Source organism: Phyllobates terribilis, unplaced genomic scaffold (assembly GCF_046119375.1).
Source record: "Phyllobates terribilis strain yellow unplaced genomic scaffold, ASM4611937v1 Scaffold_11__3_contigs__length_659146591, whole genome shotgun sequence".
In the NCBI taxonomy this organism is placed as follows: Eukaryota; Metazoa; Chordata; class Amphibia; order Anura; family Dendrobatidae; genus Phyllobates; species Phyllobates terribilis.
The window spans coordinates 307,927,613-307,943,383 of record NW_027362771.1 but is presented as its reverse complement, the minus strand read 5'-3'; the positions used below and the strand labels follow the sequence as shown (position 1 = coordinate 307,943,383).

General features: G+C 45.8%; 1 protein-coding gene across 4 annotated transcripts in view; it reads right to left on the bottom strand.

The window, feature by feature from the left end:
• Window positions 1–15,771, bottom strand: part of LOC141166133 (uncharacterized) — a 111,662-nt gene that overhangs the window by 85,457 nt on the left and 10,434 nt on the right. For all 4 annotated transcript variants that reach the window (XM_073652502.1, XM_073652501.1, XM_073652500.1 and 1 more), the window contains exon 2: window positions 871–1,023. In XM_073652502.1, coding sequence (XP_073508603.1) covers window positions 871–943 — 73 coding nt within the window. In that variant the 5' untranslated portion in view covers window positions 944–1,023. The remainder of the gene's footprint in view (window positions 1–870; window positions 1,024–15,771) is intronic.

Genomic DNA, 15,771 nt, shown 5'->3' with positions numbered 1-15,771 from the left:
GCACATGTGTCCCTAATTCAGATGTTGAGAAAAAAAAAAAAAAAACACCTATCAGAAGGCATAGTAATCTTAGTGTATGTAATTTTTTGACTTTGCAGTAAGTAATAAAAATGCCTTAAAACATTCTCTCTCATTCTGGCATTTGACAAATATTAAAAAATATGGTAATTCTAATTGCCTTAAAACAGGAAAGATTTATTCTGATTTCATGTCAGACATCATATAAAAAAAAAAAGACATGCACGTTTTTTCTCAGTGTATGTAAACTTCTGGTTTCAATTGTATCTTTGAGCAATGAAGTTTGTGGGCAATTTTTAATATACATTAAAAACCTTATGTAGAGTTAAATATTACAATTCTGCTCTTGCAGCCACAAGAGGGCGAACAATGCAGACAATGAGCTGCCATTATCATGAGCGAGCATCAGCTGTAACATGTAGCCGACAACCTGCTTCTATGGCTACAATCAGTAATGAGCACGGCAACTAAGTAGTTAGATAGGAAGGAATAGGCGCCCTCTTTCAGCCCATAGGCTGCGTTGCAAAATGAAGAATTGTCATGGCAGCCATGAGCTCAATAAAGGAACCCAGGTATGCCATCTTAATAGGCCTGGACTCTGGAGAACAGTTTTTATTAAAAAAAAAAAAAAAAAAAAAAAAAAAAAACTATTGCAGTGCATTATAGAAGTGAACAAACTACTACAAAAGGTGAAGTTGTATATCAGGGGAAAGGTAATCCTAAGAAGAAGAAAAAAGGAATTTTTGGTATCACTTGTGTGTAGTGCAACAGAACAAAAAAAAAAATATAAATTTCTTATAGTTCCAATAATAAATATTAACCCATTATAATAAAATCATTCTTTTCACTCACCTGGCAGTAGTCTTGGAGTCAGCAGACTATGCTGATGAGATCCAGAATGAGTGTCTACCAAATCACCCTGCATATTTAAGACACAATATCTGTCACAAAGGGACCCTCTACGATGGTTTGGGTCAGCACGGTGTTCAAATTCCCTTGGGAAGTCTAAGAGAAAAATAAAATTACTTTAAAAAAAAAAAAAGTACCCAATTGATAAAACAGAAGCAGTCAGTATCCCTTAAGGCAGAGTTCCCCAGTTCCAGTCCTCAAGAGCCACCAACAGGTCATGTTTTCAGGATATCCTTAGTATTGCACAGGTGATGGAATTATCACCAGGGCAATACTATGGAAATCCTGAAAACCTGATCTGCTGGTGGCTCTGGAGGACTGGAGTTGGGGGGGGGGGAACACTGCCTTAAAGGCAGGACCACTTTAGGCTCTTAGTACACACCTCCTCACCTCCCCCACCCCCTTCTCTCTTCATATTTTTCATTGTCACATTCCAGGAGACATTTTTTTTAAATCCAACCCTAACATTGTTGTAGGAGTGCTTGTTTTTGTGTGTAATTAATAGGATTAACTCTTTCTGGAGAGAATTTAGAAGGAAAAAAAAAACAAAACAAACCCCCCCCCCCCCCCCAAAAAAAAAAAACCACACACCAGCAATTCTGCCATTTTACGACATTTTAAATTTTTGCAACTCCTAATCTGTACGAGAGAGTAATCTTTTGGAATGATTATGGCAATTACATAGTTTATGACTTTTGAACAGCAAATATGCTGTTGGGAAAAAAAAAAAAAAAAAAAAAGAAAAAAAAAAAGCCATTTGATTTTGTGCCACCATATTCTGAAAGCCATACGTTTCAAAATTTTCTATCAAGTGAGCTGTATGAATGCTTACTTTTGGACTGACAAGATGTATTCAGTGGTCTCAATTTTTGATGAATAATCAGTTTAATTGGCTTGCTATCCTTATACTACGAGTAGTGTTGAGCATTCCGATACTGAAATATCGGGTATCGGCCGATATTCGCGGTATCGGAATTCCGATACCTTTAGAATATCGGATATCGGAAGTTCCCATAATGCAATGAGCCAGTTTCATTTTATTCAGCCAATGAGGATCCTAAGAAGTGTGGGCACATCCTGTTAGGCATGTAGGCATCTTAACTAATGGCATGGCTGTGATTGGCTGCTGAAATGAGGTTATGATGCACTATAAAAGCCGCCGCTATTTTGAGCTCACTCTGCTGTGAATTCAGTTAGGGATAGGACGCTGTTTTGAGGGACAGTTTTAGCTACCTATTTGCTCTATTCTGCTTTACCCAAGCTACTTTATAAATCGCTATGCCTTGCAGCGCTAGTGCACAGTTCTCTGTGGTTCACCGCAGTCTGCAAGGTCTGTGTGTGTGTGTGTATATATGTGTGTATGTGTGTGTGTGTGTGTGTGTATATGTGTATATGTGTGTATATGTGTATATGTGTGTATATGTGTATATGTGTGTATGTATGTATGTATGTATGTATGTATGTATGTATGTATGTATGTATGTATGTATGTATGTATGTATGTATGTATGTATGTATGTATGTATGTGTGTGTGTGTGTGTGTGTGTGTGTAGCTCACACTGTAGTGTGTGCTTCAGCCACGTCTGGTTGTAGTGCGCTCAGCGTGCGTCACTGCCGCATACATTGTCCTTTTTTTCTAATTGATAATTTTTCCTGATTTCTCCCATTAGTGTGGTGGTTCCATCCGTATTCAGCTAAATTGGTTCCAAACACACTATATAGGAGTAGATAGAGGAGCCTTTCTGCAGCATTGTGCCCTGCAGCCCCAGCCAGATTAGTATTAGCCCATTTTTTTGTAGCTTCATCTATTACATTGTAGGTTACCTTCCTGCATTGTAATAGTATCACAAACTTTTTGTAGCTATCGGTATTACATCTTTGGGCACATCCAGTGTCTTTGTAACAAAAAAAAAACTAAATAAAGTTCACCAAACACTCCACTTTACAGTTGTGTAGGCCACATTAGCTCATATTAAAGTCTAGTCCACACTTTATAAAATTAGTGTTTCTTATACCTGTTAGCAGCTGTTCAGGAATAAGCACACTAAGCCCTTAGTACTTTTCTGCCTATCTTTATCAGTCTACCAAGATGAAGAAGGCAGGGAGTAAGGCATGTGGTCGTGGGCGTGGAGTTTCTGCAGGGAGAGGACGTGGGGATTCTGTGCCTGCAGGGAGAGGACGTGGGGATTCTGTGCCTGCAGGGAGAGAACGTGGGGATTCTGTGCCTGCAGGGAGAGAACGTGGGGATTCTGTGCCTGCAGGGAGAGAACGTGGGGATTCTGTGCCTGCAGGGAGAGGACGTGGGGATTCTGTGCCTGCAGGGAGAGGACGTGGGGATTCTGTGCCTGCAGGGAGAGGACGTGGGGATTCTGTGCCTGCAGGGAGAGGACGTGGGGATTCTGTGCCTGCAGGGAGAGGACGTGGGGATTCTGTGCCTGCAGGGAGAGGACGTGGGGATTCTGTGCCTGCAGGGAGAGGACGTGGGGATTCTGTGCCTGCAGGGAGAGGACGTGGGGATTCTGTGCCTGCAGGGAGAGGACGTGGGGATTCTGTGCCTGCAGGGAGAGGACGTGGGGATTCTGTGCCTGCTGCAGGCACCAGTGACTCAGCATCCCCCAGTTTTACCAGGGAACAGTCCTTTATGCGCAGCTTTGTAGGAGCTAGCCGTACCCCACTGCTGCGGGAGGACCAAATTGAAGCCGTTGTCGGATGGATGGCAGCTAACGCATAGACTTTAATTAGTTCCAGATCCTCTCAGGTCCTGAGCACTGAAGAGCACCCATCTGTCTCTTCACCACCTGCCAAATTGCCCAGGCAGTCAGAGAGTCCTGGACAGGAGCCATCTCTACTTCTGTTCTCTGAATCTCTTGACTTGCAGTGCCAGGTCCTTTTATGACACAGAGACACAGTGTAATTCCACCCACAGCACCACGGTCCCTGTCATCTTCACACTCCCAGGCCAGTCTACAGCCATCGTTAGCACCGGCATGGGAGAAAAGGCGCCCATACTCGGCAAACCACCCCCGAGCACAGGCTCTGAATGCTGGCACTGCAAAACTACTGGCCCTTGAAATGCTATCATTCAGGCTGGTGGAGACTGACACCTTCCGTAACTTTATGGCATTGGCAGTCCGACAATACAACGTGCCCGCTTTTATTTCAGCAGGCAAGCTGTGCCTGCCCTGCAAACAGCATGTGGAGGGAAAAATTAAACATGCGCTACAAAACGCCGTCAGTAGCAAGGTCCACCTGACCACAGGCCACATTGAAATTAATTTCTTTGGGGAATCGAAGCCACACAGCGCAGGAGCTCAGGAATGCCATCAAGCAGCAGAGCGACGTGTGGATTGTGCCAGCGAATCTCCAGCCAGGTATGGTAGTGTGTGACAATGGCCGAAATCTGGTGGCAGCTCTGGGCCTAGGCAACCTCACTCACATCCCATGTCTGGCACATGTGCTCAACTTGGTCGTGCAGAGTTTTTTGAGGGACTGTCCGGATATTGATGCACTGCTGCACAAGGTACGCATAGAATGCGCTCACTTGCGGCGTTCCAGCTCTGCAGCGCCGATTACGTCTTCCGGAACATCGCATCATATGTGACCTACCCACCAGGTGGAATTCAACGTTACATATGTTGGAGAGGTTGTGTAAGCAGCAGGCAGCAGTAATGGAGTACCAGCTGCAGCAGGCGCAAACAAGTCGCAGTGCGCGCCGTTCACACTTCACCACCACTGAGTGGGCCTCTATGAAGGACATTTGCCACGTTTTGCGTGCCTTCGATTATTCCACGCGGATGGAGAGTGCAGATGATGCACTAGTCAGCATGACTATCCCCCTTATCTGCCTGCTTGAAAAAACACTGCAAGCACTAAGGGACGAGGTTTTGGAAGAGGTGGAGGATGAGGAGTCACAAATGCCATCTGCTTCTCTACAGTCTGCGCAACGTGGTTCCTCACAAAGGCCTAGGCAGGGGACACTTTGTGAGGATAATGAGGAGGAGTCAATGGATGAGGAAGACATCTGTCCAGAGGAGGGAGGTACACAATGCTCTAGTAGTCAGTATCTAGAGCGAGGGTGGGGTGATGCAGAGCAGGCAGAGATCACGCCCCAAGCAGGGGACAGCGTTTCTTGGCCAGTTGGCAGTCTGCAGCACATGGTTGATTTCATGCTGCAGTGCCTGAGAAACGACCGCCGCATCGCCCACATTCTCAACATGGCTGATTATTGGGTGTCCACCCTCCTAGATCCTCGCTACCGGGACAAATTATAAAGCCTCATAACACCGTTGAACCGGGAGCGTAAAATGCGGGAGTACCAAGACGCACTGGTGCATTCCAACATGTTCTCCATTCCAACCGAGAGCAGTGCTGCTAGTGCTTTACAAAGCAGCTCAGTGCGTCGAGGCAGTGGAGGAAGCTCTGCACAAAGAGGGAGCAGAAGCAGCGCCTCAGCACAAGGCAAGACCAGTATGGTCCAAATGTGGCAAAGTTGTGTGTCCCCGCCGCCACAAAGGTCTACACCATCACAGACGGCTCCAGTCAGCAGGAGGCAACGTTTCCGTCAGATGGTGACAGACTACATGTCTTGCCCTCTTAGTGTACTCCCAGACGTCTCTTCTCCCTTCAAGTTTTGGGTCTCTAAGCTGGATACATGGCCAGAGCTTAGCCAGTATGCATTGGAGGTGCTGGTTTGCCCTGCTGCTAGTGTATTATCGGAACGCGTCTTTAGTGCCGCAGGTGGTGTACTAACAGACTGTCGCATGCATCTATCCTCCGGTAACGTTGACCGGCTTACTTTTCTGAAAATGAACAAGGCCTGGATCTCGCATGAATTTGCCAGTCCTCTTCCAGAATAAATTGTTTGGCAACAGTATCCAGGTCTCCTGTTGTGTTCATGTTTCTACCACCTGAACTGTAATCCCTGAGCTCCAACACCGCCAGTTGCTGCTCAGAAGTGCCGTCTGCACAGTCAACACTTGCTGCCATGTTATTGGGGTTCAGTAACGTCAGCTGTTCCCCTGCTGTGCGGACGGCAATTTCTCCTGCTCTGTCCACATTCTCACTACTACAGATTTTAAAGTTGCTCCAATTAGGCCTCTGGCTCCTCTGTTTTTAGTATTTACCCTGGGTTCCAGCACCGCCAGCTGTTTCCCAGCAGTGTCTTTGGCACGGGTACTCCCTCCTGCCCAGCCTGGCTCCAGCACGCCAGCTGTTTCCGGGTAATGTCAATGTCACTTTGCCTCCAATACGTTGTCCTGTCGTGTTGCGGTCGGGTTAGCCGACTCTATGGTGCCTGCAGTTTAGGTGACTCCTATGTGGGCTGCGGGATCTGGCAATGAAGGCTGGTTCCATAGTGCCAATAGGACAAGCACCCCCTGTAGGACTGTGGGTTTCGGTAACTGCGGCCGGCTCGCGGCCTTGAAACTTTTTTTTTCATGGGTACCTTCTGCTAACCATCCGAGTTCCAGTACCATCAGCTGGTTCTTGGCAGTGCCTTTGGATTAGGTGCCTCCTTCTCGGTATCCAAGTTCCACCAACGTCTGCTGGTCCTTGGTAGAGCTTTCTGGCACAGGTACATCCTGCTTAGTAACCGGGTTCCAGTACCGTCAGCTGGTCCTCGGTAGTTCCATTGGCTCTTGTACCTTCTGCTACCCATCCGGGTTCCAGTACCGTCAGCTGGTTCTCGGCAGTTCCTCAGCCTTCTTGTACCTTCTGCTACATTTCCAAGTTCAAACTTTTTGAAATGGTTCATGGTAATCACTCTGGATCTCCCTGAAGACGACGACCCTGAAGATGACGACTAGTGTTGAGCCACCCCCGTAGTGTTCGAGTTCGGTTCGTCGAACACCCGTATGTTCACCGAACACTGTTAAAACCAAATGGTAGGCAAACAAAAACACATAGAAAACACCTTCAAAAGGTGTCCAAAAGCTGACAAACTGCTCAGAAGACAGACCTAACACATGGAAAAGTGACAAGTACATATAGTCATGCGAAAAGAAAAGAGGTGGAGGAGTAAAAGGAGGGGGAGACACAAATATAGGCATGTCATGCCCTTCTAAAACCAAAAAAGTGCGAAGCCGACACGGCCAGTCCGTTCCTGCCCGTGCGACCTCCGTGTCGCCGGGTTTGAGCCAGAGCCGTGTTGGACCCCGACGTCCAGCCCCCCTCTCCCAATACTGGTGCCTGTCCGCTGGTGGGTCGAGCGAGCCCCCCCTGCGGTGGAGGCAGGTCTAATCTTTTTAATTTAAATTCTCTCTAATTTGAATGAGAACACTTTAAATCCTTTTACAAGGATCTATTGAAGGGCAAGTCTCATGCCAGCAGCCACGGTAATTCCAGCTCCAGTAGCGTCCACTAAAGCTGCTGCAGTTAAAAAGCTTTTATAAGGATCGAGCTTGGTGGTCTACCGCAAGGCGTCCTACCGCCAGTCCCAGCCCCTGTGCCTTGGGGTGCCTCCCAGATGCTCTTCACTGAGTGTCCCGGGGGCCCGAACCATTTCCTTTGAAAAAATTAAGTGTCCAAACTACAGGTGGTGTAGTTTGCTTAACAGCTGGGATAATCCGCTGACTAGCAGAGACTGCTACTAGGCACAAAGTATTTCCTGGGCTAGATGCAGTTAAAAATTTGTAATTAGATACTCTCGTTGGATGCTGAGAAAGCATTCCATAGAGTCTCCTGGCACGCCATATATTATTCTCTTAAAAAGCTTGGGGTAGGGGTCTAGGGGACCCTTTTATAGGCAAACATCACGTCACCTAGGCTGAAGATAAATGGAACATTTTCATCACCTTTCATAATCACCAATGGGACAGGGCAGGGATGTCCTCTGTCCCCTCTCTTATACATCCTAGTGACGGAGCACCTGCTCTCATCAATTCGCCATAACCCCAATATTAGGTGGCTTAAGGTGGGAGGCACCGAGTACAAGTGCTCTGCATTTGCTGATGATGTCCTAGTATATATCACTCAATCACATATATCCATCCCTGCTGTTATGGCTGAAATAGATCACTTTGTTACATGGTCAAATTTTAAAATCAATGCAGCGAAGTCTGAGGCCCTCGATGTCTCCCACCCCAAATCCATACAGGATTCCATCCAGTCCAACTTTCCCTTTGCCTGGCCCTCACAGTGTATCAAATACTTAGCAATTCGTATTCATCCCGTCTATGTTATCTTAATTTGGGGCCCTTTATTGAACAACTCCATACAGACCACGGTTGGCAAGTTAGAACCACTACGTGAACCACTGGTGTTTTGTGGAAAAGCACATGTACACTGTGTTCCAAATTATTATGCAAAAGTGTTTAGGAGTGATAAGGCAAGAATTTGTTTGTCAGTTAAACTCATTGATGGTGATGTGTGTCAGGGCTCTTTATATCACTGTAAGCAATTGCAGACACCTGTGCTAATTAGTTTGGCAGGTGTGTCCAATGAAAGGCAAGACTACTTAAGAAGGCTGTCCCACATTATTAAGCAGCCTACATTTTCTGCCAAAATGGGAAAGAAAAAGGATGAGACGGCTGCTGAGAAGCAACAAATTGTGGAGTGTTTAGGTCAAGGCATGACTACAATCAACATTGCCAAGACACTTCATCCTGATCATCGCACAATCAAGAAGTATGTAGCTGATTCACAGTACACACGTGTGCGTGCTGATAAGGGAAAATTGAGGACTCTTTCCTACAGGCAATTACGTCAGGTTAAAAGAGCAGCGGCAAAAAAGCCTCGTCATAGCAGGAGACAAGTTTTTGAAGCTGCTGGTGCCTCCAACGTCCCCCGAACAACAAGATGCAGAGTCCTTCAGAGGTTTGCAGCTGTGCGTAAGCCATCCTGTCGATCTCCTCTATCCACTGCACACAAGCAGAAACTGCTCCAGTGGGCCAAACAATACATGAAGACTGACTTCAAAAATGTTTTGTTCACCGATGAGTGCCGTACAACGCTCGATGGTCCAGATGGATGGAGTGGAGGATGGCTGGTTGATGGACACCCCATGCAAACATGGCTAAGGCGCTAACAAGGAGGAGGTGGAGTAATGTTTTGGGCTCTAATCATGGGGAGAGAGATTGTCGGCCCCTTTAGGATCCCTGAAGGGGTAAAGATGAACTCCATAATGTATGTGGAGTTTCTCAAACAGCACTTCCTGCCATGGTTCAAGAAGAAGAACCGTGTATTCCGCAGCAAGATCATTTTCACGCATGATAATGCACCGTCTCATGCTGCACATAACACATCTGCATCTCTGGCTGATATGGGCATAAAAGGGGACAAACTTATGGTGTGACCCCATGCTCCCCTGACCCCAACCACATTGAGAACCTCTGGAGCATCATCAAAAAGGAGTGTCTATGATGGCGGGAGGCAGTTCACATCTAAGCAACAGCTCTGGGAGGGTATTCTGTCCTCATGAAAAACAATTGAAGCAGAAACCATCCAAAATCTGACAAATTCAATGGACGAGAGAGTTCAGAAGCTCCTTTCGAACAAGGGGTCCTATGTGCAAATGTAACATCACCTAGAATAAAGTTTTGAGTTGAAAACTGTTTGATTTCAGTTTGTAATAACCTGCTAATGCTTATAATTTTTGTTCTTTATTAAAATGAAAAGGTTGATCGAAGAGTGTGGGGGATCTAAGAGTGTGGCAACCCAGTAGTCAGGATTATTTTGAGTTCTGACAATCTGAGGGTCATGTTGCAGGGAGTGCAGCAAGAAGGCACTCATGTGTCTTGCGCATCCAGGAGCACCAAGTCCCTGTTGTGTTGGTGGCGAGGTAACAATCATGCTTCCTTCCTCAGCCCTATCCCCCCAACCTCGCACAATAGAAATGTGATCAAGGTCTCCCTCATCTGATGGGTCTTCCATCAGTTCGTCCTCCACCTTCCTCACTAGTTTGGCTGCTACCATGCGCCCTGGTAAAACCATCTCCCCCAGCCTCACATGCCTGCCGCCTTGATGCTGCCGACCATCTGGACCTTGCAGATGTTAGCCCTTCCGCATACAACTCCTCCTCCTCTTGTGCCACCACCTGACTCCAAATTCTGTTTAACATGTGCTCCAGCATGTAAATCACCGGATTAGTCATGCTGATAATGGCATCGTCAGCAGTAAACATCTTCGTCGCCATTTCAAAACTGTGCAGAAGTGTGCATAGGTCCCTGATCTGAGACCACTCCTCCAGCGTGATTTGCCCCACCTCTGGATCTCGTTGGCCCAGGCTATACGTCAGAACGTATTGCACCAGGGCTTGTCGGTGCTGCCACAGTCGCTGCAACATGTGCAGAGTTGAATTCCACCGGGTAGGCACACCGCATTTTAGCCGGTGAAGTGGCAGGCCCAACGACTTCTGTAGAGATGTAAGTCGCTGAGCTGCGGGATGCGAATGGCGGAAGTGAGCACACAGCGACCGTGCCCTCTGCAGAAGGCCATCTAGTCCGGGATAGTGGGCTAAAAATTGCTGGACAACCAGGTTCAACACGCGAGCCATACAAGGCACGTGTGTGACATTGCCCCGGCGAAGGGCAGCACCCAGGTTTGCAGCATTGTCGCACACGGCCTTCCCTGGTTTCAGGTCCAGTGGAGACAACCATTCATGAAACTGGTTCTCCAGAGCTGACCACAACTCCTCAGCTGTGTGACTCACATTTCCCAGACATTTCAAATTAAAAACCACCTGATGACGTTGAGCCCTGCTGCCAGCATAGTAAGGAGGTGTGCAGGATCCCTTCTGCGCAGTTAGAAAGCTTGTGGCATGACCAAACAGGCTTTGGGTGCAGGTGGAGGACCGAGAGAAGGTTGAGGAGGCAGAAGCAGTGGAGGAACTTTGAGATAAAGAGGATTGACGCACAACTCGTGGGGACGGCAAGACTTGGACAGCAGCCCCTTGTCCTGCTGTCACCATAGTTACCCAGTGCCCAGTCAGCGACATGCAACGCCCATGTCCATGCCTACTCGTCCAAGTGTCTGTGGTGAAATGCACCCTGTCACACACAGAGTTTCTCAAAGAAGCGGTGATGTTGTGTGCGACATGCTGGTGGAGAACAGGCACACCTTTCTTTGAGAAGTAGTGCCGACTGGGCATCTGGTACTGGGGCACTGCGACGGACATAAGGTCTCGAAAATCCTCTGTGTCCACCAGGCGGAAAGGCAGCATTTCTGTAGCCAAGAGCTTGCAGATGGTGAAATTCAACCTCTTAGCTTTCTCATGGCTAGGAGGAAATGGTCTTTTACTTGTCCACATCTGAGGGACCGAGGGCTGGCTGTTGTGCTTAGATGGGGTTGACTGCCGGTCTGTGAGGAAGATGCAGGCGGACATGTTAGGTTGCCTTGATCCAAAGGTGGTGCTATCGATGTTGGACAGCGCTGAACACCAGCTGGTGTTACCACCTCCAAAGAAAATGATGACCTGCCAATCACGCTGGCTGTTGCGGGTAAAGAGGTGGCAGGTCTGCGTCCCAAAACAGGTGTGACTGCTGTCTCCCCAGTCACAGAGGATGAAGAGGCCGCGGATGCACAAGATGTGGCAGACGGTGGTTGGCCCGGCCGGCTAGGCCGCATTGTAGCACAGTGAGCTTCCCACTGCAACTTATGCTTTATATCCATGTGCCGGTTCATGCATGAAGTACTCAAACTATGTATTTTTTGGCCTCTACTTAGCTTTTGCTGACAAATGTTACAGATAACACGAGTTGGGTTATCTTTATCGATCTGAAAAAATGCCCAGGCTATGCAAGGCTTAGCATCCATGCGACCTGAAGAGCCACCATGACTTGTGGTCAGAGGCAGAGTTGTGTTTGAGGATGCAGTTGTTGACGTGCTTCCAGTACTACGTCTCTGTCCAGGAAGGCGCAACCTGACCTCGTCGTCACTAGCATCCTCCTCCACCTCCTCTGCTGACCTCATCGACTGGCTGACTGTGGGTTGACCGTAAATGTGATCTCCAACCTCGTCATCATCACCCTGTGTGTTATCACACCCGTCGTCCTCAGAGCCAACCTCTTCCTGCCCTGACAAAAAACTAAAGTTGTCGCTCCAATCAGGTATTTGAGTCTCATCATCGTCTTCCTCATTGTCTCCACCAACAGAAGTTACAGTTTGGGAACGAGGGTCTACATTATGGTCAGAACCTTCTGCGTCTGGTCCTGGATCCGACTCAAAGATTCTGGGCATCAGTGCAGATCATTTCCTCGTCTGGATTCACAGAAGCTCTGGAGCCGACCTCTGATTCCCAGGCTATAGTATGAGTAAACAGCTCTGCAGACTCAACCATCTGTTCTACCCCATACTCAGACGGGCAGCTGGAGACTTGGGAGCTGTGAGGAAGCAAGTGCGATTGGGGTGACACCTCTGAGGACTGGAGTATTTGTGATGTTGAAGTTGATGTGGAGGAGAGCCCACTTAAAGGAGCACTTGATATCCGTTGAAGCACCTGCTGTTTTTGTGCCTCATCTGGAATTTGTAGCGATTGGCGTGGCCACAAGAAAGGGATCTTATCACATTGTCCGCTAAAAGAAGTAGACATCTTAGTTTGGCTGGAAGATGGTCTTTCTTCTGCAGATGTTACTGTTGCTTTAACACCTACCCCACGGACACAACCTTTTTTTTCCCCTTCCCAACACGCCTATTCCCCTTTCCACCAGCAGCAGGCCTTTTTCCACTCATTTTGGTGGTTAACTAATTCACAACTCTGGAGTTGTTTGCACAAAAACAATGGATGGGAACCGAGCAGAGCTGAGTGGCCAAACTGTGGTATTAGCCCAAGTATTGGCTGGGTTAGATGCAGATAAAAATTATTTTGAATTTGCAACCTGGTGGAGGTTAGTATAGATGGACTAATAGCATCATTCTATGCCCAAAAGGTTTTACTTCACTAGGTGCAGTAAAAAAAATTTGTATTCTCTACACAGGTGGTGTAGCTTGCAACACAGATAGGCTTCTCCACTGACTAACACACACTGCAAGAGGACAAAAAGGATTTGCTTTGCTAGATTTAGCCAAATGCTGTGAAAAAAACTTGCACAGCACTGGCACAGACCTGCCTGGCAAAAAGTGATAGGAACTGATGTAACCTAGCCCTCAAAAGGACTGCAATTACAATTAGTCTTTACTCCCAACCTATCTATTTAAGAGCACAGACCTGCCTGATAAAAGTTGTAGGAAATGATGTAACCTAGACCTTAAAAGGACTGCAATCACAACTATTCCCTACTCCCAAGCTAGCTGTAGATTTGTGCGAACATTGGCTTGAAATTAACAAAGTATAGCGCACACAGCAACAGCGGTGCCGTCTAACACGCAGCTGCAGCAGTGAGAAAATGGTGGCGACGGGGAAAATGGCTGGGTCTTATAGGGCAAGGACATGTGACATACACTGCCAATGACATGCCCTAGCTTGTGTGAAAAAAAGCAGTTCGCTCCGTGTGTGCGCTGCTGATAGGCTGACAGATTGCACCTCCCCACTGTAAATGCGGGAAAGAGAAAAAAAAATAAAATGTAGATCTTCATTATTCCTGCAGAGATCCATCCCCTGCCCCTCCCCCCGCTGTACACTCAAACTGCGTATTAACATTAATTTTCACCATTACTGAGAAAAAAAAATCCAGTTATGATTTTGGTGCACGAACAGTGCACGGTGACTACCTCTTGAAGCTCATCAAGAGAATGCCAAGAGTGTGCAAAGCAGTCAAAGCAAAAGGTGGCTACTTTGAAGAACCTAGAATGTAAGACTTACTTTCAGTTGTTTCACACTTTTTTGTTAAGTATATAATTCCACATGTGTTAATTCATAGTTTTGATGCCTTCAGTGTGAATGTACAATTTTCATAGTCATGAAAACACAGAAAAATCTTTAAATGAGAAGGTGTGTCCAAACTTTTGGTCTGTACTAATATATATATATATATATATATATATATATATATATTTTTTTATATATTAGCGGGGTTGAACTGTTTAGGCACATCAGGGGCTCTCCAAATGCAACATGGCATCCAAGTTTTGCATTGAAAAAGTCACAGTGCCTCTTCCCTTCAGAGCCCTGCTGTGCGCTCAAACAGTGGTTCCCCCCCCATATGTATGAGGTGTTGCCATGCTCAGGAGAAATTGCACAACACATTTTGTGGTCCATAAAAAAATTGGGGTCTGAAGGACAATTTTTGTGAAAAAAGATAAATGTTAATTTTTTCCTTCCACATTGCTTCAGTTCCTGTTAAGCACGTGAAGGGTTAATAAACTTCTTGAATGAGGTTTTGAGCACCTTGAGGGCTTCAGTTTTTAGAATGGTGTCACTTTTTGGGATTTTCTGTCATATAGACCCCTCAAAGTCACTTCAAATGTGATGTGGTCCCTAAAAAATGGTTTTGTAAATGTCGCTGGAAAAATGAGAAATCGCTGGTCAACTTTCAACCCTTCTAACTTCCTAGCAAAAAAAAATTGTGCTAATGTAAAGTAGACGTGGGAAATGTTATTTATGAACTATTGTGTGACATATCTCTCTGATTTGAGGGCATAAGAATTCAAAGTTTGAAAATTGCAACATTTTCAAAGTTTTCGCCAAATTTCCGTTTTGTTTTTTTTTCACAAATAAACGCAAGTCATATCAAAGAAATTTTACCATTATCATGAAGTCACAAAAAAACAAACAGTCTCAGAGGGATCCATTGAAGCTTTCCAGAGTTATTACATCATAAAGTGACACAGGTCAGAAATGTAAAATTTGGCCTGGTCATTAAGGACATAATTGGCTCTGTCACCAAGAAGTCAAAGAAACAGGTTATTTTTATTTATTTGTGGGGAGAGTGGGAGTGGTGTCGCCATATCTCAATTATTAATTTCTCTGTAGACAGTTGTGTGTAGGCTTAAATGTTGCAGAAGACGCTTTAGTTTTCACTGGTAATATTTTTTTGTATAAATATAATTTGATTATTTTTTTTTGGATTTCATTTTTGTTTGTTGAGAGGCTGGGTGAATAAAACCAAACCAAGTCTAGTATTGTTTGTTTTTCATATTCTTTACTTCGGACGTTCATCATATGAGAGAATGATTTTGATTTATAGTTTGGATTGATATTATCGGAATGCCAATTTTATTTTTTAACCACTTTACAAACAGCCTGTGTGAATGAGCACAGACTAACATTGGATTTGCTAAATGTAAGTTTTCCCCACAGACCAAATATGCGATCATATAAATGTACCCCAAGGGCTGATTCAGATGTCTTAATCTATCATATACTGTATGATTTCTATCCATGTTTTTCATGGAAAGATCTTGTGCCTATAGTCTGTTGGGCTGTTCACATGTAGGTCTGCAAAAGACACACAGAGTTGTCCACTCCAAAGTATGGTGACATGTCCGAGTTTGATACGAGTAAAAAGATTCTAAAAACACACCAATACAAGTCTATGGGTCCATGAAAAACAAACAAACCCATAAGTGTTTTGGATTTGTTTTTAATCTATGTGTGAGAGTATGTAAAGTCAGCCCATTAGTTTTTACTAGTAGGGCTCATGCAGACGTCCCTGCAAATCGGACTGCTAAAGCACTGCCTGGCGGCGGCCCTCCTGCCCCGAACACGACAGCTTCATATGTTTCGGTAAGGCTGTCGCGGTCGGGTTGGGAGAGCAGCGGTCAGTTTGTACTTGGACCAGTTTGCACGGACGTTTGTATAAGCCCTTAGTTTCATCAGATTTTCTCCTCTACAAAACAAGAAAAAAAAAAAAAAAGTTTCTCCCAGCAAATATTTAGTGAAAATCAGAGATGACATGGAGGACATCCGAATGCTTTTTAATTTATTTTTTTTTTTGGAGGGGAGGGGGTTAACTTACAAGAAAAATCACTGA